Here is a 24,589-nt window from a genome sequence, read left to right as displayed (position 1 = left end):
TAAGCTGAAGCTAAGTCAGTGTGAAAACTGTACACTGTCATACAGCCTGCTGGTCAAACAGTCTGCAGAGTACGTTGACATCCAGCCCGAGCTCAGCGTGTGGTCAATCAGCTGTGGCAAATCGTGAGACGTCCAGATCAACCTGTGATACAAACACCAGTAGCGACAATGGTTCATAGGAAAGCCCAGACATGTATCTCACTCTAGATGGTAGCAGTTGTCAACAGTTAACCTGGACGCTACGCTCTCAGCGCTACAGTGAGCAGCCAACAGCTAAAAGCTAACAGCTAACTGCTAAGAGCTAACAGCGGTCTCCACGCCACTCTTGAGCCGCTCGTCGTGAACAAATGCTTAATGTTGTTCCACCCATGAGTTGTTTGAGAGTACAGAGATTCACAACAAAGATATGAGACCGACAGCATGCACTTTTGGACGATTTGTGCTCTGTAGCGCTCGTCTAGCAGTGGTTTGCAAGTCGCAGCCCCGGCATCTCCGTGTGGGTAGAAGTGTTCAAGCCATGTCAAAACGAATACACATATACATGACTTGGAGCGATGAGCAGAATGTTTTTCCTGGTTAGCGGACATGGCTGAGGACCCCTCTCCAGACAGGATTCTCAAACCACAACACCAGCACATCGGGGACCCTCGCAAGTTAAAATGAACGCCAGTTAACCTGTCACACTGGTCGGGGCCATTAAGCTAACTGGAGCTGGTTTACAACGTTACAGAGAGCGAGGCTTGGGATCAGGAATCTTTTGCTTTTGTCTGGCTCTCCGATTTGACCAATCATGCTCTTGACTGAGGTTAGGACCTCCTACCTCCTCATTAACATATGGACACAGAAATGCAGAAATAAATAAATGTAAGTGAACAGAAATACAGAAATAAATAAATGTAGGTGAACAGAAATACAGAAATAAATAAATGTAGGTGAACAGAAATGTATAAATAAATAAAAAGCATTTATTCTTTTATTTATACTTTTATTTATTTATTTAGACATTTATTTCAGCATTTATTTATTTATACATTTATTTATTTATGCATTTATTTATTTATTCCTGTATTTATTTATATATTTATTCATGCATTTATTTATTAATTCATTTATTTCAGCATTTATTTATTCCTGTATTTATTTATATATTTATTCATGCATTTATTTATTAATTCATTTATTTCAGCATTTATTTATTCATTTATGTATTTATTTATGCATTTATGCATTTATTTATTTATTTATATTAATGTCAGGTTTAGTCCTCCATACCAGGAGACCCCTGAAAAGATTTTTTTAAAACAACGATACTCATTTTACTATGCAACATTTTTTCACAAATGGATATGTTTTAAGTCATAGGGGTGTAACGGTAAACAAAAATCTCAGTTCGGTATGTACCTTGGTTTTGAGGCCACGGTTTGGTTCAGTTTTTACTTAACACTGGGATTAGTAATTGTGTTCAGAAGCATTTATTATTATATTTGTAGAAAAAAATCTCTTAACATCCAGACATCAATCGTGAAAGTCTCGTCTCTTCTCTATTCTGGCGATCTATCAGTGATGGAACGAACTTAGAACCAATGTCAGGATAGCAGAATCATTCGCTATCTTCCACAAATGACTCAAGACTAATTTATTCAGACTTCACCTCGACCCTGCATACGTGACAAAGGTACTTGTTGTAAGTCACTTTGGACAAAAGTGTCTGCTAAATGCCCTAAATGTAAATGTAAAATATCAAATGCTTTGGGATAAAAAAGGAAAAAGAATCCATTGTCTGTGGCTGCGACAAGTGTGTGAAAGCGTCATCCAATCAAGTTTAGTGGACCATGATATTTTATGGACAACCATCAATCTGTCCTTACCTGCTGACCCTGCGCTTACTCCACCCGTCACTCATTGTGCATTACAGAAGTCTACGCAACCCACTACCGAAGCTGTGGTGGAGTGAGCTCATTGTTTATGGACAAGAATGGCAGAGAAAGAACAGCCAAACTTTTCATTACCAGCTTGCACTGCCAAAAGAAAGAAAAAAAAAAAGACCGAATTCTAAAGGCCCCCAGCACACAGATGCAATAAGCTGGTGGCGCTACATGAAAACAGGAAATGACGGAACGGAGTGCATCGAAAAACAGCGCACACAGTATTCTGCCCCTCCCACACACCGCACTGATTCACTAGCACACCGCCAGTCACAATGGTCATACAGCTGGCACACAACCAAGCAGATAATCCAATGGCTCAGATGGCCGACAGCCAACCTTATCTGACTTCGCATGTTGAATCAGAGCAGACAATGTCCGCGCGGTTCCGAAAGCTTCCAACGCAGCTGAACACACCGAACAGATTTGTTCCTGACCTCGTCCGAGTCTCCCCAAACGCTTCAGACGTCCAACGGTTGGGCCGGTGTGTTCCTGCCTTTAGAAGACAAAACAAATAAAAAGAAGTTGGATAGCACAAGAAGTGAAACGGGACAACACTGGAGTGGCTTTTCAATGATGGCAGCAACTGATCAAGCTGAAGGCCTGAAAACGGACGCCATGGTGACTGTGTGTCTGCTGGACAGGTAATGAGCTGGTTTGTTTTTGTTGGGGGAAAAGTATTATTACTCTGCATTATGTAGTTATCGTAGCTAACGACGGCCACTTGTAGCTTACATTAGCTACCTAACAATGATAGACTATTGACCTATGATACATATTTACATGTAACATTACCTTTTACACACAGGCCAACGCTTACATGTACTGTGGATCTAATCCATATAGCAGTGTCCACACGTGCACTGATACCCTGTGCTGTTTGGACATTAGCCAAACGAGCTCTATGTGAGAGGTGGACTAATTCTTGTGTGCTACACGTGTGAAAGGCCAAGTCCACTGTTCGGAGGTCATGGGAAGATTGTGTATATCTTTAAATATGGTTTGCATTATATTTATGAGCTGAGGTCGTTAAATGATGTTAATTTATATAGACTTTGAACTGGACGTTTTACAAATGTGCTGATATAGCCTATTTCTGAGTGCTATAGTTATGAGAGGGAAGCATCAACTTTCCGCCTTTGTAGATTCAGTTCACTGTAGAACCATGCCTGGCTGTTCTCACAATCTCTGCAGTCTCTCTATGACAGGTGAGTGTAACTTGATGCTGATAGCAGCATGGATCAGACCACTGTGATTCCTGTAATATGTATGTTTGATGGATACATTTCATAATACATGTGTCCTTCTTTCATATCAATTTGGTTTGCTTTCTGTGCATGAATGTGATTCTTAGCACTGATACAATACAAAAAAGGAATGGCATCATTTAACTAGCTGCACCAGGAAAACGCTTCAAGTACTGTCTTGGCAATCACATGTTAGCCTACTGCTTGACACTATTACATATTTATGAGAATTTTTTTAAGAAGGTAGACTTTGCATTTTGATTTATGATCCGACTGTCAGCTGAGCACAGAAGAAGGTGTGAAACACTGACCATAATTGTTGCACACAATGCACCTACCAACCCCTTCAGATAATCGTATAGCAACAGTCCTGTGTTGTCTTTGGGAGAATTAATACAGTTTTTATGCCCAATAAACACATTACGATATAACTTTATATCCCGTAAACACATTTAGTTCTCCATCCGTGTCCGTTTTTCTGTAATAATTATATCTTTTGCAAAGAGGATGACTTTTCACATGAGTTGAGGTGTTGGACAAGTAAAGTTGTAAAGTAATATGAAAGTTTTACAAAGCTGGAAGTTCTTTCTCTTAGGCCAGGTGCTCCAAGGTGTACAACAAAAAGTTCAGCAAGTAGAGGTTTTACACACTACTGTCAAAATGCGCAGTAAGAATAATAAAAACTTGAAAAATGTCTAAATATGAAATTACTGTAAATGGCACACATCTGATATAATGGAGGCTACGTGGTTAACCCTGGTTGATTTCAGGAATGTTTGTGACTACATAAAAAGGAACCCGAAGTTGTGTTATAGGGAATTTCAAGGAATTTCAAGGTCCTTTTGAAAAGCTGTATTTACTGCCATATATGTAATTTTGCTATTCTTTTCTACAGGAATCACTGCCAAAACAGTAGAGGATTGTGACAGCACCGACATCAGTCAAGATTATAATCAGTAAAGAAACCTCTGGACGTCCTTCCTATATATCTATATCTCTATATCTGTATTTTGTCTAAAACGATAAATGTATTTTACATGAACTATTTTGTTGTGTTATTTATTTACATGTTTTCCAAAAAATTCAATAAACAGGAGTCTTGGCTAAATCCGTTTCCTGTTTGTCAAAGTAAACAGAATATCTTTAGGATTTGGACTTTCTGTGAGAGAAAACTTGAAGGAATAAATTTGTGTTGCAGGAAATCATAATGGTCATTTTCTCACTTCTCACATGAGAATGCTCAAACATCTCTTCCCAGGATCGTTCTTGATGTCCATCTGCTCGGCCAAATATTCAGTTTACACTAAGTTTTTATATTAAGTAATCATTTTCATACATACTTTTTGATGGTTCTTGCTTCTTTTGTCCTACCAACAGTCCAGAACCTCAAGATTATTGATTTACTGTCATAAATGGCAAACAAAAGCAGCAAATGTTTACTATTTTTTATTTTTTTTTATATATATTTTTTGGGCCTTTTTATGGCTTTATTGATAGAACAGCTGAAGATATGACAGGAAACAGGGAGAGAGGGAGGGGGAGTGACACGCAGCAAAGGGACCCAGGCCGGGAGTCGAACCCGGGTCCGCTGCAGAGCCTCGGCACATGGGACGCGCGTGCTACCAACTGAGCTAAACGGCGCCCCAAATGTTTACTATTTTGCTTGAAAAATTACTATGGCAATCAATCGGTTATCCATTCCATGAGTGGGGTTATACTTGGTCTGCAGTGATGTTTGGATGGGTGGTGCGCGTCAAGTACCCGGTGCTCTTGCAATATATTGAATATTGAACAAGTTTGCGAGATTCAGTTGTGTCGTCAGTAGAATCTTGTGATTGGTTTGCCTTCTCCATGGGAAAGCATCTTTTGTTGGACCGACGTAAGCCTTTTATGTGGATGTCCCTGCAAAATTACTGCTTTCATTCACAACACAGCTGCAACGGCATATCCCGGAAATGTTACTCTGTCTAGAGGTGGAAAATTGGTGGTACGGATTTCCCTGAACACAGATCCCTGCTCCCATTCACACATGCCCCCATGCAGGGAATGTACTGGAACATGGCTGCATGGGGCTGCATGTGTAAAAGGACTGTTAGAAATCCATTTCTTGTGGGTGTCAAAAAAGGAGTTGATGCCATCTTCACATACCTTTACTTCCCTCTATTCATGTCGAAGTAAAAAGAAAGCACTTTTGGAAAAGGTTTATTGGTGTGAATTGACCTTTTTAAAAAAACAATTTGAACAAGTTCAGCAGGCTAATAATGGGCCCTAACTAGTATACAACAACAAATGTGTATGAAATGCTGTGTTGTAGTACTGTCGAGTATGTTTTTGTCTGCACTGTCTGAAATCTCTGGTGAAGCAACAAGGGTGTAGCCCAGAGAGTCCATTCAGGGTCTGTACTTTATAGAGTGAGAGATTCCTCTGGGCACAGGCCTATTGAAAACTCCTGTTAGGGAGGAAAACTGTAGGAGGGTCTGTGTGTGACGCCTCATCTAAATTAAACACACATTTGGATGGAGGGTGAAGTTGAGGTTGACGCAGTCTTCTTTTTTTTTTCTTGTAACATTTGGTTATGTAAGTACTCTTGGGGGTGGCACATAACGAGGTCTATTAGGGGGAGAACGAGACTAATGAGCGATTGCTGACAGCTGAAATCTGTATTCTTTTGTAATTTATTTCTCGAAAGTCATTGGTGTGTGCCTATCTGAACTCACGGACTGACACCGATTGTATCTTCGCCAACACACGTCTGCCTTGTTCCTTGTGAAATGTATGTATGTATGTAAGACACCGCCATGTCTGACAGAGGATCAAAGGCAGTAGTGTATGACAGAGGATGTGAGTGACAGTGTTGTATAGCAGCAGAGGTATGGGGAATATTCCCTCGCTGGTCCTGCCCGCTGATAACAATCTACTGAGTGCTTCCTCTGGCCCTGCACACACAAAAATTAGATGGTGTTGAGGAACAGAACATCGTGTCCTCGGGTGTAGGCTATAGGCGGTGTTATCTGATGTCCTGGCCTCTTGAGCACACGGCGCGAAACATTTTAAAGTTGGGAAAGTCAGCTTGGCAGTGCCATCTTGTGTAGAAACCAGTTAATTGTGACACTTTCTCAAAATGATCTAAAAAAAATCTTTGGCATTTGAGCGCTGCAGTTTTTTTGGGTACTTGCCAAAAGGATACATCTGATATAAAGTCATGTTTGGTCAATACATTTTGAAGCCAGCGACTAAATTACATAGATTTCCTATACATTTTGTACTGACATTCATGATTCCCAGAGGATGAACTCTCACTAGCTTTCTTTACACTTTAGAATAAAAACCAGGTTTCTCCTCAGAAATGTTTAGTGTTGCGGCGCACTGTCTGTCCGGGGGGGGGGGGGGGGGGGCGAACGTTCGTTAACGTCAGTCCGGGGGGGGACACGGACAGACGGTCATCAAATCCGTCAGCCGGGGGACGGATGGACGCTCATCGCCGTCAGCCGGGAGCTCCTAGCCGTCAACCGGGGGACGGACGGACGGACGCACGCACGCTCGCTCGCTCGTCACCGTCACGCGCGGAGTATAGTATAGTATAGTATAGTATAGTATCTGTATCCTATGTAATCCTGTTTCATGTATTGCGTTAAACAAATGATCATAAACAGCAATGTGATTGGTTCAGGTAGGTAAAAAAAAATAAAAAAAATCCAGTATTTAAGTTTACTAACAAAAAAACTGCAAAACCAAAAAATGTGTCAGCCTCACAGTAGTTTGGATCCCTGAATGTAAATGAAAATATCTCTCACATTGTAGTAATGTTATAAATTAAAAAGAAAAAAATTGTGCAAAACATTTTTAATATGGCCTACATATAATAACAAAACATTATGAAATTAATACAGGCTTCAGTTTGATGTATATAATTATCATACAGCCCGTTTATTGGCACATTTGTGAACGGATTCACATTAAACGAACCGGGTTGAGGTTCACACAATCTTGGCTCTCCTGGGCCTCCGTACAGTGCTCCCCAACTGTAGTCGCTATGGAGCGGGCGGAGCAGAGCTGTCACAGGAGTCTCCCCGCCTCCTGTCACCTCCTCTCAATCCTCCACCCGTCGGTTTATGTTTCATCTTTCTAAATACGGTCACAGTCACTCCACTGAACCGGCTCCGGTTAGCTCCGGCGGACTCTGTCTCTCTCCGCCTCCGCCGATGTGGCTCCAGCAGCGGTCAGCGCCATGCCGTGCACGTTCTCCTTCAAACCACCGTGCTGCTCCGGGGACCTGACACGGCCCGCGCCCCGCGAGCCGCTGCTCTCTGTTCACGTTCGCCGCAGGTAACGAGGGGGAGGGTCTGCATGACTGTCCGCACAGGGCCGCGTGCCTCTCGGGGACCGCCCCGCAGACATTGTTGTAACATTTTGAGGTGAAGTACTTTTTAAAAACTATAGCCTAATCTTCTTTTCGGCTTCATCAGAGACGATTAATGATCTGACTCTAATATTCATGAACTTTCAGAGTCATCAGATCTATTGGATTGAACATTTCTGTGATAGAAGTTCTTCACTGTGTTAGACTATTCTATTCACACATTATCCTTAATTTTTTTTTTTTTTTTTTTGGCTTATAACTGAAATGTGTGAAATTGAGTCATCCGTTAAACAATGTGCTGATACTCCTGCAGACACAGCAGCAGGCGCTCTGACGTGGTGGAGGTGTGCTGGAAATGCAAATGGAGGAGGGGGGTCATCGGAGATCGCATTATTCTCACTATCTGTTGACCTGCATTGTCGCCTGTAGCCTAGCTTTTCTCCTGCTGCACCATGCTCTGACCTGACCTAGATTGGAGCTGTGATGTATGTAGTATGACCGAGGAGTGGTGACAGGTTATTTCACATGGCCTGCCCTAGATTCCTGTGGTGGGCCCCACGGCAGGTGGTTTGATTAATTGAGCAGCAGGTCTTGTCTGTTTTGTGTCATCCATTAAATATGTGTTTCCAGTTAAGATCCTCGTTCATTTGTATGTTTTGCAGTAGTTTCTGCTTTTAACTTTCTGTCCGGGACAAGAAAGCAGAAAAACAGGGAGAGCTGAGAGTGGAAGAGTGATTCTCCGCTTGAAATTGTTAAAACCCATGAGATAAATTCTAACATATCTTGTCTCTCTCACAGGGCCTCTGGAACCAATGTTGCTGCCATTGATAATAAAATCGAACAGGCAATGGTGAGTGAACCTTTTACCATTCACACACCTCCCTGAGTACAGCTTTGTCGTGTAATTTAAGCGTGCACGATGCCGTTTTGGGGAAGAAGAGAATTAATCTTAATTGATTGTTAATTTAGTTTGATTTAGCATTTAAAAAAAACAACAACTTGTAACTGAATGAACAAACTGACCTTAAAGGACAACACAATTTAATTCTGTTTTACTTTGTTTATATGTGGCGGACCCTGCCACCTTTCTGGCTTCAAACAGTGTCCTGGCTTATTTTCTTCTGAGAACAGCTTGTTGATTCAGTTATGGATAGAATAAATATTTCTGAGTTTGTGTTGTTACCTCATTAATACTGTAGATTTTTCTGCAAAACTTAATAGCGTCCCTTTTTAAAAGTTAAATGGAAAGTGCAGCATCTATACACTATTTTATGGTGCTGAATTCAAGTCATTTTGGTTCTTCTGTATGGCTTTAATGCCTGTTTCACTTGTTTTCCGGCTCATAGGAAAACAATTTCTGTCGTGTGATCATGCTTAACAATTTCTGTTAAGCATGATCACACGCTGAACACACAGCTAGAATGAACAAACAGACCCTGTAGCTTTACTCTCACGTCCTTGTCTGAACGTTATAAATCAGCTTCTTTGTGACTCCCCCCGCCTCCCGGTCAACTCCCATATGTTGTCTCACATCACGCTCCTCCTCTCCCACAGGACCTGGTGAAAAGCCATCTGATGTATGCCGTGCGCGAAGAGGTGGAGGTCTTAAAGGAGCAGATCAAGGAGCTGTACGAGAGGAACTCTGTGCTGGAGAGGGAGAACGCTGTGTTGAAATCCCTGGCCAACAGCGAGCAGCTGTCTCAGCTGTCCGCCCAGTCGAACACCGGCTCGGGCGCCACGCCTCCCCAGCAAGGACTCAGCCAGCCCCAGCAACAGGCCCAGCCTCCGCCTCAGCCTCAGCCTCCGCCTCAGCCACAGCCACAGCCGCAGTCACACCCCCAGCTCCAGCACCACCCCAAACCCCAGCAGCTCCAGACACAGCCTCAGCTCGATCCTGGCCAACAGCAACAACAGCAACCCAACGTCACCTCCGCTTGAAGTGCATCTGCCCCGCTTTGCATGGGGCGGGAAAAAAAAGAAGAGCATCTTCGCTACAACTTATTACAATTAGTGTATGTGAAATTAAAAAGAAGAAAAAAAAAACTTTGTCTTCTTAGCCACCAGCTTGACCACAAAGTACAGTGCTTGTGTGTGTGCGTGTGTGCGTGCGTGCGCAAGTGTGACTGTGAAATGTAAGTGTGTATGCATCTGTACTGTGGGCCTTTCCAGTGTTAATGCAATCATCAAGAGAGAGAAAGAGTCAGACAGAGAACGTATGTGTGGAGGCAGAAGGTCAGGGTGTTTGTATATTTTTTTTTTTGTTCTTTTTTTTTCTCCATCTTGGCTGTGTGTTCCCGGATCGGTTGACTGCGGGGTCCAACATGTGGTGGACTGGGTGTCTTCAGACCGGCCTGCGACCTGACCTGAGGCCTGCTCAAAGCGTGGGTGTGGAAAAGGGAGGGGTCCGCCTCACATAAGGGACAAAAAACAAAACGAGACTGATTGTCAAAAAGAGAGCGATTATTTTTTTAAATGAGAGATAACCGAGTGGGTACAGGGGTATTTTTAGCCTTGCTGTTTCATGTTGTAAAGTAAGAAGTGGGAGAGAGTCTGTTTTGTTTTGGGTTTTTTTTTTTTTTTTTTCGTTTTTTTCCCGGAGCGCCACACCGCTGCCGTTACTTTTACATCAAGTCCAACCTTTGCATCGGTCTTTTGAGTTCTACTGTTAAGTGTTTTTATTTATTACGGGGCTGCTATTTTCATAAATGAACAATTTCATGAAACCTGTATAACAATAGCCCGGTGACTCGTTCCCTCTTTTCTTTTACAGTGTTTCACAACAGATTGGCCGTACTTCCCCGAGGCAATGCTTTACATTTACTCGTTGAAGGTTAAGTTCACCTTAAAAAATTACAATGCAGTCTTTATCTACTCACATGTTGATGGAACGTCGGTTGAAGCTTCGTAGTCCACGAAAGATTTCTGGAGCTTCTGGAGTTGCAGCATTTTTCCAAACAGCTTAAGTAGATGGTGGCTTGTGTTTAAACGTGATAACACGGCATGAAAAAGGGGATACAATGGCTCCTTACAGCTCAACAAGCCTAATCCGTGGCTCCCAAATTGATTTTGCAAGACATCATTCACCCTTCCCAAAGTGGAAATCTTCACTGTAGCTGCTTTGCTAAAAGTGTTAGCATGCACCCCAGCTGAAGTGGGTACACCAGCTCATCCACGCATCAAGGGTGTCAATAAGGTCGTTTTAAATCAGTTTGGTATCTCGGGACATCTATGACGCCGGTTAAGCCGTATGGAGCCATTTAATTATTTTTAAAATGTGTTTTATTCATGTCTAAAACAAGTCCCCATCTGTTTCAGCTGCGAGGAGAATGCTGCGACTCTTGTTTTGCTGTGAAGCTCCACAAATGTTTTGTGGACTGCGACACTTTTCACCCCGACTCTCCATCGACATGGCACACGAGGAGATGACGACCGAAATTGTCATTTTAGGCGAACTGTTCCTTTTTAAAGATGCAGACAAAAAACAAAGAAATTCTGACAAACGTTTAACACTAACTCAAAATTTACAATGCAGTTGCCAATTCGTAGCTCCAGCCTGAATGTACATTATTGTATAGTATAAAGTATTAAGAGCCTTGATTGGTGATTCTTCACCTGCTGACATCAAATCTTAAACTCGAGCCTGTAGAAGGTGTTGGATGAAGATTCAGTTCGGTTGCAGTCCTCTCTAAAAGTGAATTAGTGTTGCCATACCCGCCTCCTTCATGTGTTTTTTTTTTTTTTTTTTTTTTTTCCCGATGTTTTTCCTGAGGGGGCCAGGGGGGGAAAAGCTGTGAAATCATTCAACCTACTTTGTAACCAAAGATGCAAAAGCTGTGTTAATTGATTATTTTTAAATGCACACTCATGTATTTTCTTTCTTTTTCTTTTTTTTTTTTTTGTCACTTCCTCCTTCACAAACTATTTTGTTGCTGTTCAGCATGTTCTGCATGATCTGTAATCTTCAAACCACTTTCTTACCTCATTTTTATTCAGCACTCGTATTGTAAGATAGTCTGTGAACAGTGTAAATGCGGGGAAAACAATGCAGAGCAGAAGAGTGGGCAGAGAGAAAAATAACCTAGTGTTACTGACACTAGTCACAGAAAAATGAAGTGAGCCATGTTTTGTTCATTTAAATGGTGTTTGAATTTCATATGCCAATAGTTTTGTTACATTGCAAATTTTAATGTATTTAAATAAAAGCAATATTCAGATTCCAAATTATGTCAGTTTCGTTTCTCACAAATGTCTGTTACAACTTTGTAGCCATTTACATGTATTGATACATTTGTTGTTTGCCGTATGAAAACCTTCCTGTCCCTCTTAGTTGCCTATACAGGCCTGCGGGGGATTTTAAGGGGGCAGTATGTAAGAATCTAGTTACGAATGTTAAAAACAGTTTTGACATTATGACATCTGTTGTTGTATTATTGTGAAATTAGCATGCTAACCAGCTAGCCCCAGCCTTGCTATAAAGCTCCTGTGCAAGCGGCATAAACACCGATACACAGTACAGACTACCAGCTGCAAACTTAACTGAGCTAACTTGCTAATGGCAGCTATAGTTAGCAATTACTTTGTTGATATGCTGCTCCCTACTTGCTTTGAGTATGAATGCGACAGGCGGCCAACTCATACGTGTATGTAAGAATTTTAGTTGAAAACACCCCAAGAAAAGAGCTAAAATTAGCAACAGTGTGTGATGAAACAGTTTATGTATTTTGTTGCAAGGATATATGCTGAAAGCAGCTAGCCCTGGCCCATCCTGGTCCAAAGCTACTGTGGAAACGCCGACACTCCCCAGACACTCCACGCTGCCAGTCCAGGCCGCTAGCTGCACAGCTAACTGAGCTTACTAGCTACAGTTAGCAGCAGCTGGATATTCTAGTGATCTACTGGTCAACAGGAATGCTGTTTCTCACATGTTGCAGGCCGATGACATAAACTAAGTTCCACAGAGCTCCTCTAATACAAGTAGTATACAAAATAGGGCTTCAAATAAAGATTATTTTCATTGTGCTTTCTTGATTGTTTAATTGGTCTATAAATTGCCTCAGTGTTTTCCAAAGCTCAAGATGCTGTCCTCAAATGACTTGTTTGACCCACAACCCAGAGAGATGAGTAAAGAAACCAGAAAATATTCACATTTAAGAAGCTGGAATCAGTGACTTGTGACACCTATTAATATAAAATATCTAAACAAATTAAGTGAATATCAAAATAGTTGTTGGTTAATTTTATAGCTGACAACTCATTTTCTGGTTGCAACATTCAAGAGAGATTTTACTGTTAAGAGCCTGACATGTATTCCAACTTCTGGAAGCTCAAACTGCTCTTCATAGAGCATTAGATTTTAATGGCTCCTCTCTGTACCGTTTATAAACCCACACCAGGATACAATATTAAAGATGCTGAAGATGAGTGAGTGAGCTCTCTGGATACATAAAAACATGAACAATAAGGTGGCTTGTTTGTGCTTCACAGCCAGATGGCACTGTTTGACAACAACAAAAGAAGATTTACAGAGCTGCTGTGCTGCAAATTGACTTGAAGCTGTACCAGATCTTTAAAGAGAAATTTGTTTATTTGAAGAAACTTTACAAAACAATTCTCAAAAATGTCAAAAAAGGGTATTGAGAACATACGGGCCACCCTAGCAAATACATAGCAGTCTTCTCTGAAAAGATACCTCTCCAAGCAGTCTCCATAATCGTGTAAACCATTTCAAGTCCAAAGAAGACAAAAGCTCTTGCCTTCCCAGTATAGGACATCCACAATGCAAACAGTGGAGTACAATGATATGGACAATGAATGGGAACTCATTTAAAATAAACTCTTCCATTGACACTCGTACACATGGGCTCTCAGTTAAGCTCTTGTGCTGGTTGCACTTGCGTGTCCCTGCCCTCCCTCCCACTGGTAAAGTGAGTCAGAGGGTCAGCACATCCCATCCGTCAGGAAGGTGAGGTTCACCGTGTGGGTCTGAGCAGGATAAAGGGGCTTTTACACTGCACTAGCCAGCGTCCTCTTGCCGGCTAACCCACGGTCACAAACCGGCTGCCTTTTGTGCTTTGTGCTGTGGCAGTGCGTCGATCCTTCAGAATGCGGAATCGCTCGTTCAAGGTCATCGATGTTTGCTGAGGAGAGAAAGAGTACACCAGTAGCATGTTAGCACACTTTTTTAAACAGTATGGAGATACAAAAAAAAAAAAGCCACACAGAAATCTAAGTAACATGCTCTCACCGGTTTCCCGACGCTGTTGATGTCAAACTGAAGAGGCACTCCTTTTGGAATTTTCTTCTCCACCGTTTCCACCTTGACAGGAGCAGAGGTGACAGCCGGGGGATGAAGGGTCCAAGCAGAGGGAGGCCTACGAAGAGGACACACTGCAAGTCAGTGATTGAGGTGTGGATACCATCATGTATATTTCCAAATTCTATACAATTAATTAAAAAATGTGCTTATCAAGATGATATCCTAAAAGTAAAGTACAATGTGTAAAGAATGTCTGCGGGGTTTGTAATATTTACTCGGGCTGAGTCAGCGCTGTGGGGTTGTCAATTGAAACAGTCAAGATTCCACTGCTGGTTGTTGATGTGCGCCACCTGGTGGATAAACAGAAGAGTTGTACATCATCACACGTGCACCAGACACTGGCCCTAAAAATGACAAACAACTGTCTTCTTCCAAACCCTCAGTGTGACACATGCACATACAGCCTGTAGGCAAAAAAGCTTTTTCGTAAGAATACTCACTGTCGAGTTCTGACTGGAGGAGTGCGAGGATTTGGCTTTTGCACCTGGGCCTGCACCTATGACATGGGGCAATAAACGAGAAAAATAAACACTTGTGTACTGACATTCAGATATGGTTTAATGACAATTTTATTATTTCAAAACTTAAAAAATACATAATTTCCTTCCTGAAGTCTGATTTATCCATCTACATTGTTTTGGTGTGAGGGTCGATGAATTTTGAGATTTCAGTTTAAGAGATGTCTGACTTCCCTGAAATATAACTAGATTGCGTTGTGTTGAGGTGCTTCAAGTGTTAAAAAACCACATTTGAAAATTCAACAACAATGTCTCTTTCTAGACATGGTTTCTCGAGATAATCCACAGACCTCACACAGCTCACAGGCAAGTCTGCATCTTGGCTTCTGTGGACTTATGTGAACTCTGACCAGAGAAGTCAGCGGCAAAGACTTCAAACTGACAACAAACCAGTAAACTGAGGTGCTTTCACATATGTGCAACCAGGGCCTGAATGTTTACATCCTGCATCCATAAGCAGATTCACGTTCCTTCTGCAGGGTGATACAATTTCCAGGTGAAGTTCGGTAAAGAGAATAGTTCCAACATGAAACTGTTCACAACAAGGTCTTGAGAAACGGACTCATGATTTCTGAAAAGGCACTGTGAGCACTGCAGGCCGATAACATCTAATTCAATTTACATTCAACAGAAGGCAGACATCTCTACAGGCAATATTTCCAAAATGTTAACTGTCTAGAAAGATGAAAAGCGCTAAAGATAAGAAAAACATTTGGGTGAACTGTCCTTTAAAACGTCTCGATAAAACAGGTTATACTGTACATATTGTATGTTAGAGGAAAATCTACAACTCATTCAGGCTAATTTTAAGTTGTGTACCTTGATCCCTCTGCGAAAAAGAAATGTGGCCTGACGTGCTTCCCTCTGAGTCTGCTGGACAGGTGGCAGTGGTCTGCATGAGTGCAACACAAAAACAGTATTGAAACACGGTATGTATTCAGTGTAGTGTCTGATGCTGTATACTGCACATTTAACCACATAAAGCAGATCTTCTACTTTCTAGATTTCACCTCTTAAAGTGTAGTCGTGTGTGTAATTAAATTCTTTACAAAACAGGCCGACATTGAGTTCTTACACCACTCCCACTATTCTCCTTGTCTTCACAGAGGACTATACATTAACACAAGTGCGCTGTGGGGCTGTAAACAAGCTGTTATTTATAAAAGGTGTTCTCACCTCCTTTGTAGCTGAAAAGGTCTCCTGATAGATGTTACATTCTGGCCTCTCTGTGGATCGGGCTGCCTGTACGGCCTCCTCTGTACCTCTGGCTTCCTGTACTGGGCTTCAGGGCGCTGAATGAAGGGCTTTTTTTTCTGTCTTGTTTTCTGTAAAGGGAAGTGCAGTGAAAAACAGATACAGTGTGACCAAATGCAAAACCAACAGTGGAAGCCAACCTTGTTTATTCATGTATTTACTTTACTGTGCCTTTATTGATGGGACAGCTGGAGATAAGACAAGAAACAGAGAGAGAGAGGAGGGATGACTTGCAACCAGGGTGCCAGATGTGCAAAAGCAGAGTTCAAAATCAGAAATCTATCTACTCTTTTGCCATTTTCCATGTTTCAAAACCAGTGTCAATACTTGATTTTGAAAAAAAGACACCTATTTAAATATCCATCTGAATAATTTTTATATGCAGCGAAAACAAAGCCACAATTCAAATTTGCATTTATAAAAGGGAGCTCAGCTGCTTCATCTTCAAGTCTTTGAATCCTCAAACAGGACAACAGTACAGAATATTAAGTGTTGATGCTTGAAAAAGAGAAAAAACAATTCAGGCTGCTGTGGTTGTCTGTGGTAGTTCAAGGTTCCAATCACATCCACTGGTGTTCTCATCAAGCCCTACTGGCAGGAAACAAAATGGAAACATTTCTAGGGACGTATGGAGCAGACAACATCGGGGGCAGCTAACGAAGTGAGTAAGCGGTTCCTGGATACCAGACGGCGGCCGCTGGTATCTGTTGCCAGGCAACGGGATGTGAAGAAATCTCTACCGCTGGGTAAGATGAAGGACAGGTCACTAAAGCAGGTAGAGTACAGAACAGCTTTCTGAGGAATACTCAAGCTCTGTCTTTTTAGAAAGATCTCTTTGTCGGCTAATGCAGGCAGGGTCCTGCAGAAGTTGATCAGGTTTCATTGTACTCTCAGTATTAAGGGAGGGCAACATATTGATATTCTATTGCTTTCATGACGTATGACCATATATCATCTTGGGATATCGTTATATGACATAATTAGTATACAGTAATCTAATTTTTACTGTTCTAGTTGGTCTAATACTTGCCTTTACTGGCCAGTTAGTCATTATACCCATGGTCCCATTTCTCAAGTTGGAAAGTCGCTCTTGACAGCGGTGTGTTCATGTGCGTCATGTCACAATGTGGGAGCAACACGGACGCCAAAAAGAAGTTGTTCCAATATTTGTGTTACAGGGAGGAGCATGGGAGACGATACAATATATGACTTAGGTAGGTTTCTCACCATCAACCAAATGTTTAATTCCGTCCGCCATGTTTCAGCGTGATGTGACGTCACTTCAGGTGGTAAAGTTTCTCAAACTTTCAGAGATGTCGGGAGGGCATTCATATGATTCCGACGGCACATGAACGCAGCGTGAATGAGTGAAGACTGTGTTTCCAGCAGTCTGCATCTATGTGTGAGAGTCCAGACACACATGCCTGATTGGGACTGCACTCCTCCATTACCTGCTTGGTTGCTGCTCTGTTAAATGTGCCGACCCGCTTCAGCAGGGCAGCTGGCCTCCGGGCCGCCAGCCCTGTGATGACCCCTTGACCCCGTCGTCGGATCGGTGGTGGGGGAACTCTTCTGTTTCTTAATTTAGGTGCTCCACCGCGAGACACGATACCTCCTGGCAATGATAACATTAGCCCCATTACACACGTATATAGCTGAAATGAATGATAAGGTTACTAAAGAAGGAAACAGCAGGAGAGAAGGTGTTAGCACTCACCTCTCTGGACCGCTCCAGCAGTCCTTGGCGCAACTCCCTTTACTTGGGCTAAACGGCCTTTCTTCTTCTTCACTGGTCGACGGTTCACACTTGCCTGTCTCCGTTTTAACTGTTGCTCTTTTTTGTTCAACCGAATGATGTCGTCTGTGAAATTTACAGGAGGACAAACGATAAACAAGGGAGTCTGAACGCTCAAATGACACCCATTTAGCTAGCTAGCAGCTGACATCCTCCCAGCAGTGAGTAGGTAACATTAGCTAGTATCCTATTTTAGTAACGTTTATGTTAGCCTTCGAGGAGCTTACCTAATGACATGTCGACTTTATCGGGAGCCGCTGGTTTCTTCCCCCGGCCTCCCGTAAAAGTATCTCTGTTCATACTTTAGCACAACGACAGACTTTCCGCAGTGCACAGAGAAAAACAATAACAGCTCACAGCCGTGGCAGCAGTAGCAGTCAGTGCCTTCTTGGGACTAGCCACTACGCTACTGGCACGAGCCGACCCTCCTCCGAGCGTAAACGGCGCCGCGCATGCTCCGTGAAGACGTCCCAGCTGCATTGTGGGAAATGCAGTTAAATTAGATAAAAAAAAACAGTGTTACGAAAGCCACACGGCAGCGTGCGCGTGTGAGTGGTTGTATAAGGGGAAACACGGTATCAGACCAGCTGCTTCTTCTGTCCCTCAAACCCCCTCTCACTGCCGTACTTTGACTTTTATTCCTTGTATGTTTTTCTGCTTTTGGAGGAGGTAAGTTGCATCTTCACGGCTACTTTAGCGTCGTCGACATTTTTTTCCCCCTATAAATGAGTGTCTGGCTTGTGTAACTTAACGCATTTCGTCTTCATGATGTTGTCCAACATATGCGTCACCTCGTAGTGTTTGGTTTCTGTTGTGTTTTATTGAAAGGAAACAGCGTCTTGAGTTTTTCGCTCTTTTCATTGCAGCTCATTCATTCCCTTCGCACCAAGGCCATTGTTGAGGCTTGTTGCTCAAGGTAGTCAGAGATCCGCCTTCGTATTCACCAGTCGAACCATCATGTCTGACAAAAAACGCAAGTCAAAATCCGCTGCCGCTGGGCCCAGAGCCAAGCAGCAGAAGGTGGCTGCCGTGAAGGAGGAGAAGAGGGAGAGGGCAGCGGGCTGGCTGCAGGACTTCCTGCAGCAGCAGAGGACTGAGGAGAAGGAGATGAAGCTGAACAAAAAACGCATTCGTGTTATATCTGCCACTGAAAAGATCAAGCAGGGCTCAGAGGGAGTCCTGTACTGGATGTCAAGAGACCACAGAGTGCAAGGTAAATCACAGTAAGCAGAAAGCAGCAGTGGAATAAGAAGAAGCCTGTTTTATTGTCCTCCAACAACATGTTTGTGTCTCCCCTGTGTTTACAGATAATTGGGCTCTGATCCACGCCCAGCGGCTTGCTGTGAAGGAGAAGCTTCCTCTGCACGTCTGTGCCTGCCTGAATGTCCCCAAGTCAGAGCTGTCCACACTGAGACATTACAGCTTCATGCTGAAAGGTCTGGAGGAAGTTGCTGAGGTGCTGATTTCATGATCCCCTCTGACTGCAGCCAAGTAGTGCAGTGGTCAGATTGTCTATGTTCATTTGATTAATGGAAAATACTTTCATCACAACCTTAAAGGCCATTAGTAAATCAGCCAGCTTAAAGTAATAAAACTCTTTATTTCTTCTTTTTTAACTCAAGAGTCTAGAGTCCAAATCTGGTGACTAGAGACGGGCGTTTGTTTCATTTTTAGAAATGTTTTCTCGTAATTGTAGAGCTCAAAAGTGATTAGTGAATTATGTGATTGTCTAGTTATAAAGGTGCATTGTGTAGTTTTGGGGAAGCAATTCAAACTCAGAATTTTAATATTTACAATATAAATGAGGTTATAGTAGTATGGTTTTCAATTTCTGAAGCAGCAAGCTGTTCTCAGAGGAAAATAAGGTCCCAGAACACTGTTTGAAGCCTAAAAGCTGGCAGGGTCTGCCACATATACACAAATTAAAAATGGTATGAAATTGTGTTGTCGTTTAAGGTCAGTTTGTGTATTCAGTTTACTCAGTCATGTAAACAAAGAGTTTCTTTATTTAGTTTGTTCAGTTTTAAAGAGTACATTCTTGAAGACTACTCTTTGGATAACAGCACATGCAGACACAGCGCACCAACATCAGAGATGTAGACGTAGAGAAAGACATTTTTAAAAAGCTGTCAGAAATGTTGTTGTCTTCTGTATTTTACTGTTTCCTAGTGTTCGCTTTCAGCTGTTTCAGGAGTCGTGTTTAGTTACTGCTGGTTAATAACGTTCCTTGCAGTGCTGCTTCATAATAAAAGCTTTTAAATGACTAAATAACAGGTGGCTTAGTGGGGATTCTTTAATAGTACGAGCCCCCATCTGTTCGGAGTGACACAGAGTAGGGCCAGGCCGGCAGATGTAATGGCAAATTGTATGTGACCTTTGTTGTTTTGCTCCTACCAAACAGGAATGCAAAAGCTTGGACATCCAGTTCCACTTACTGCATGGTACAGCAGGGGAGGTGCTCCCTGGCTTTGTGTCAGACCGCGTTCTGGGGGCTGTGGTGACGGACTTCTCCCCTCTCAGAGAACCCCTACAGTGGTTGGAAGACATCAAAAAGAAGCTTCCAAAGGACATCCCCCTCATACAGGTAAAAACTTGTCGATCTAGCTTTTTCACCAAAATTAGTGGGTCTAGACAGGCACTTTTGAGCAGGTTGAACTGTGATTTAAAAAAAAACCTATCAACCCCTTTCCCACTTTCTGCAGGCAAGGCAGCCCGTCTTTGATTTTTATCTTTAAATCGTTACATTGTACCTTACTGACAACACATTTCATGATGCGCGTCATCACTTCGCATGGCCGATTTTGGCGTGTTCACACTGGTCTTATATTTAGATCACAGCTGATGAAAACCGTCAGCTGTCCAGTTAATAGATGGGGAGAGAGTGTTGATAGGGTGCTCTGCATTCTGGTTATTTGCAGTTTCATATTATTGTTCAATGCTCTCCTGATTATGGCCTCGCTTTATTTGTTGTCCTCATTGTGTTGGTGCACAAAAAAGAAAAAATATGAAAGACAATGTAATTGACCTGCCTCTCATTTTATGTGTATTGCCTTTTTATACATGTTGGCTGGATTTCTTTGTCCTTCTGTTTTATGATTTAAAAACGTAATTTTCCTCTTGACAGGTTGATGCTCACAATGTTGTTCCCTGCTGGGAGGCATCGCCTAAACTTGAGTACTCCGCCAGGACCATCAGAGGAAAAATCACTAAGATTTTGTCAGACTTCCTCACTGATTTTCCTCCGGTAGAGAAGCACCCCTACACAGCTACAAGAACCGCCAAAGTAAGTGCTGCAGTGACAGCGAAGGGCACAGAAGGATTGTTGTGATTAAAAGTTAACGTGCGATAGTCAGAAGAAAAAAGAAGTCATGCATTTGTTTTTATGTCACATTCAAGGACCTTTGGATGGGCGTGGGGGAAAAACGGTCATAATTTATCTTCTCCTGAAAATATTCATTGCTTTGGAAGTGTTTTCTCAGATCAATACAAGGGAAAGATGGCTGTCAGTGAGCTCGTTCATGGGTTGAGTCTGGAAGTCACACTGCTGCAATAACACACTTGCTGTCAACCTTCAGCCATTCAATCTCTGCGTATTATTTATTGATGAGTTAATATAAACAGTAGACTGTCCAGAAGGTTAAACTTCCCTCCCAGCACTAGATATGAAAGCTGCAGGAGTGTGTACTTTCGCTGCGATTGATCTGCCATTCACTGATGGGCTCGGTGAGAAGCCTCAGAACTTTCTTTACCGCTCTTTGAAGTTTGCCGTTCTCTATGAAGCCTGACTGTATATTTTAGCTCATCACTGTCAGCCGTGACCTTTTTGTTGAATTTCCGTCTTTTCTCCCACCTTCATCTTACAGCCAGTAGACTGGGAACAAACCCTGGCTTCCCTGGAGGTTGACAAAACAGTTGGAGAGACGGAGTGGGCCAAGCCAGGCACCAAAGCCGGGACGGCCATGTTGGAGTCCTTCATCGATTTGCGCCTCAAAATATTTGACACCAAACGCAACGACCCAAACGCTCCCGCCCTCAGCCAGCTCTCACCCTGGATTCGCTTCGGTCAGTAGTGCCATCTTAACACCTTTTGTGTCACACTTTATTTTACAGGTTCACAAATGTCTTGGGAAGCAGGTCGTAATAATCAAGTAAGACATTTGAAATTTCATTCATATTACCACAAAAAATTGTGTTACCCAAAGTAGTGCTACACGCAAGGCTTGAGCGGCAAGGGGGAAAGAAAATATTCTGACTATTGAGGTAATAAATTGTTTTCTTTCCACAGTTTCCGACTTTAGGAAAAAGCGTGGAAAATTGTGCTTGAGTAATCTTTCACAGTTCCTTTTTAAAAAGTGTTTTATATTCACTTGCGACCCGGGACTTCCATAGATGCCAAGGTCCAACACAAAAAATAGAACAACATAAGTAGTGATTCATTATATAATTTTAAAAGCTGCTGGCAGGACAAATCAAAGGCGGGCGTGCCAACTTAGACCCAGGGGCCCCACGATGGACGGCCCTGGTCTCTGAATCACTCATGCCAAAGTGCCTTTAATATTTGTAATGAAACAATCCCATCATCATATTTTTATTCTGTCCTGGTGTCAAAACTTGTCAACATTATATCAAGGTAATTTATGCAGCTGTCAAAATAAAGACGGTGACTGTATATATTGATTGTTGTTGGCACAAGGGGATCTGTGAGATCTGTATTCACAATGGAAATATAATAGATACAGTACACCATTGTAAGTACTCAGGAAATTTGTTTGCTCATACTATCAACACTGCAATTAAACCACTGGATGCTGTTTATTCAGAACTCTGCTCACCACTCAGAGTTTTTCTAAAAGGTTGGTTGGTCATCACTCATCCAGAGAGCATCAGCGTCCCCTTGTAGCTATTGAAGTTGCTGAGATATTCACCACCCTCACTTGGAGTTCAAAGAGAACGACCATGACACCAGATCACAGAATAGGTTAGCTTTTGAAAGTTCCTCGTGCCAACTCTGAGCTGGCGAAGACGCCCTTTTATCCTCGCCACCTCATTCTGTCCGTCTTCGTCTGCCTCTTGTCTTATCCTTTTCAAGCATCTCTTCTTCCTCCCATCAGGCCACCTGTCAGCACAGCGGGTGGCGCAGCAAGTTCAGCACAGTGGGAAGAAGGTAGGTGTGACCGTCTCCTCCTACATCGAGGAGCTGGTCGTGCGCCGGGAGCTGACTGACAACTTCTGCTTCTACAACAAGAAATACGACAGCGTGGAGGGTCAGTCGACATTGTGTCTTATTCCTGACATCATTCAGAAGAGTCGTATGCTCACAGTCTGAATTAATTTGTGTGAAATGTTTCAACTCCTGAAGTTTTTTTGATCGTTTCATTAAAATACTGTGTTTGTGGCACTCAGGTGCACATGAGTGGGCTCAGAAGACCTTGAGAGATCACGCCAAAGACGAGAGGCCATATATTTACACCCGTGAGCAGCTGGAGAAGGCAAAGACACACGACAAACTGTGGAACGCTGCTCAGGTACAACATTTAGTCTGCAACACAACAGATTCTTCAGATTCCTTCTTATTCGTGTTCATGTTCGTTTCTTACTTGCTGTTTGTTGCATATCTCCATCAGTACCAAATGGTCACTGAGGGGAAGATGCACGGTTTCCTGAGGATGTACTGGGCTAAAAAGATTCTGGAGTGGACTTCTTCACCCGAGGAGGCGCTCTCAATTGCTCTGTACCTAAACGATCGCTACGAGCTGGATGGCCAGGACCCTAACGGCTTTGTCGGTGAGAACACTATCGATTAAATTCTCATTTCTGCTCCCTGATGTGCTGAATACATTTTATAACGTATTCATGCCCTCCCCACCGTGTTCCCTTTCCTGTAGGTTGCATGTGGTCCATTTGTGGAGTCCACGACCAGGGCTGGGCAGAGAGACCCATTTTCGGAAAGATCCGCTACATGAACTACAAAGGCTGCCTTCGGAAGTTTGACGTTGCCCAGTTCGAGCGGACGTATTCTCCTAAAAACCTTTGAAGCCGAGAATGTGTTTGAAGACTGGCGATAAAGTGCCTGACAGCCCACATGTTCTATACCTCGGGGAGCATTTGTGCAGTGGATTTTCTCCTTTTTCTTTGTTCTTCACTGCTTGTTCTGTCCAAGACATTCGTTGTATCATTGCATCGGTGGCGCAAATGTTGTCTGTGCTTATCAAGGGTAGTTTACTGTACACTGTGTTATTGCAGAAAAAGCTTAATACTGCATATGCCACTCTTATATTATTTGTTTTACTTTTTTAAAATGGTATTTTTCAGAAAAGATGCCTTGTTTGAGGTTGTGCTTCAACAGCTGATTCAACAACACATTTTGTACTTTCAGACGAAAGAACAGAATGTGTTCGTGTTCGCTCTTTTAGACGAACTCGGAGGCTTTGGTTACTTTTTCTAAAAAGTCCCTCTCTCTGTTCAATTCTGTTCATTTTTTTTAAATCTTTTTTTTTTTTTTTTCATTTATAATTGTCCAACTGTAAGACATGAAATAAAGCATTAACTCTCCTTTAACAGACATGTTGGATTATCTTTACTCAGAAGCACACATCCATTCTTGGACGTCATTGCATTTAAATTTTATTGAGATTTAAAGGGGCACTGTGTTTTTTTTGGAGAAGAGATTCAAACTCAGAATTTTAATATTTACAATATTAATTGGTTAACAATATAATATTTTTTTCCATAACTGAATAAACAAGCCATTCTCAGAGGAAAATTAGGTCCCCACTGTTCGCAGCTAGAAAGTTGGCAGGGTCCGCCACATGTACACAGAGTAACACAGTATGATGTTGTGTTGTCCTTTGAGGTCAGTTTGTTTATTCAGTCATGGAAACAAGGAGAGACTGTTTATTTGGTTTGTTTAGGCAAAAAAATAAATAAAATAAAATCAGTCAATGACGATCTTTCTCTGCTGATCCGAATGTCTTCCCCAAAACTAAACACTGCTCCGTCAAACATAGCCACGTTTTTTGGTTTAGTATCTAAAAGCTTCCCTCTTTCAAATAATCTACATACGTGTTTGCTCTTGAAATACTAAAAAATAAACATGTACCGTATCACATGCTTGTATTTGTGGGGACTGGGTTACATCACAGTTGCAAATGTGGTTTTATCGAGCCTCAATGTA

General features: G+C 42.3%; 3 protein-coding genes and 1 long non-coding RNA gene across 5 annotated transcripts in view; 3 read left to right on the top strand and 1 right to left on the bottom strand.

Annotated features, from left to right (window-relative positions):
* The window catches only part of LOC115572810 (TSC22 domain family protein 2-like), a 34,603-nt gene extending 22,850 nt beyond the window's left edge, over positions 1-11,753 (top strand). For both annotated transcript variants that reach the window (XM_030403267.1, XM_030403268.1), the window contains 2 exons: positions 8,331-8,382; positions 9,087-11,753. In XM_030403267.1, the coding sequence (XP_030259127.1) occupies positions 8,331-8,382; positions 9,087-9,470 (436 nt within the window). In that variant the 3' untranslated portion in view covers positions 9,471-11,753. The remainder of the gene's footprint in view (positions 1-8,330; positions 8,383-9,086) is intronic.
* LOC115572812 (uncharacterized) lies at positions 1,243-4,214 on the top strand. The gene is made up of 2 exons (XR_003982165.1): positions 1,243-2,569; positions 4,068-4,214. It is a non-coding gene; the product is annotated as an uncharacterized LOC115572812 (long non-coding RNA).
* A 1,344-nt stretch (positions 11,754-13,097) lies between the features above and the next one.
* LOC115572624 (UAP56-interacting factor) lies at positions 13,098-17,844 on the bottom strand. Its single transcript, XM_030402935.1, has 9 exons — positions 17,643-17,844; positions 17,338-17,481; positions 17,072-17,235; positions 15,543-15,691; positions 15,186-15,258; positions 14,289-14,344; positions 14,064-14,138; positions 13,777-13,903; positions 13,098-13,669 (listed from the first exon to the last, which is right to left on the bottom strand). The coding sequence occupies exons 1-9, from the start codon at positions 17,713-17,715 to the stop codon at positions 13,568-13,570; spliced, it is 963 nt and encodes a 320-aa protein (XP_030258795.1). The 5' UTR covers positions 17,716-17,844; the 3' UTR covers positions 13,098-13,567.
* A 70-nt stretch (positions 17,845-17,914) lies between these two features.
* Positions 17,915-23,973, top strand: cpdp (CPD photolyase). Its single transcript, XM_030402933.1, has 10 exons — positions 17,915-18,084; positions 18,282-18,628; positions 18,723-18,871; positions 19,817-19,999; positions 20,540-20,698; positions 21,279-21,477; positions 22,527-22,679; positions 22,819-22,940; positions 23,040-23,199; positions 23,301-23,973. The coding sequence occupies exons 1-10, from the start codon at positions 18,062-18,064 to the stop codon at positions 23,447-23,449; spliced, it is 1,644 nt and encodes a 547-aa protein (XP_030258793.1). The 5' UTR covers positions 17,915-18,061; the 3' UTR covers positions 23,450-23,973.
* The last annotated feature ends 616 nt before the right edge of the window (positions 23,974-24,589 follow it).

This window comes from Sparus aurata, chromosome 21, assembly GCF_900880675.1.
Source record: "Sparus aurata chromosome 21, fSpaAur1.1, whole genome shotgun sequence".
Lineage (NCBI taxonomy): Eukaryota > Metazoa > Chordata > Actinopteri > Spariformes > Sparidae > Sparus > Sparus aurata.
Note: the sequence above shows the minus strand (reverse complement) of the source record. Positions and strands in the feature narration are given on the sequence as shown.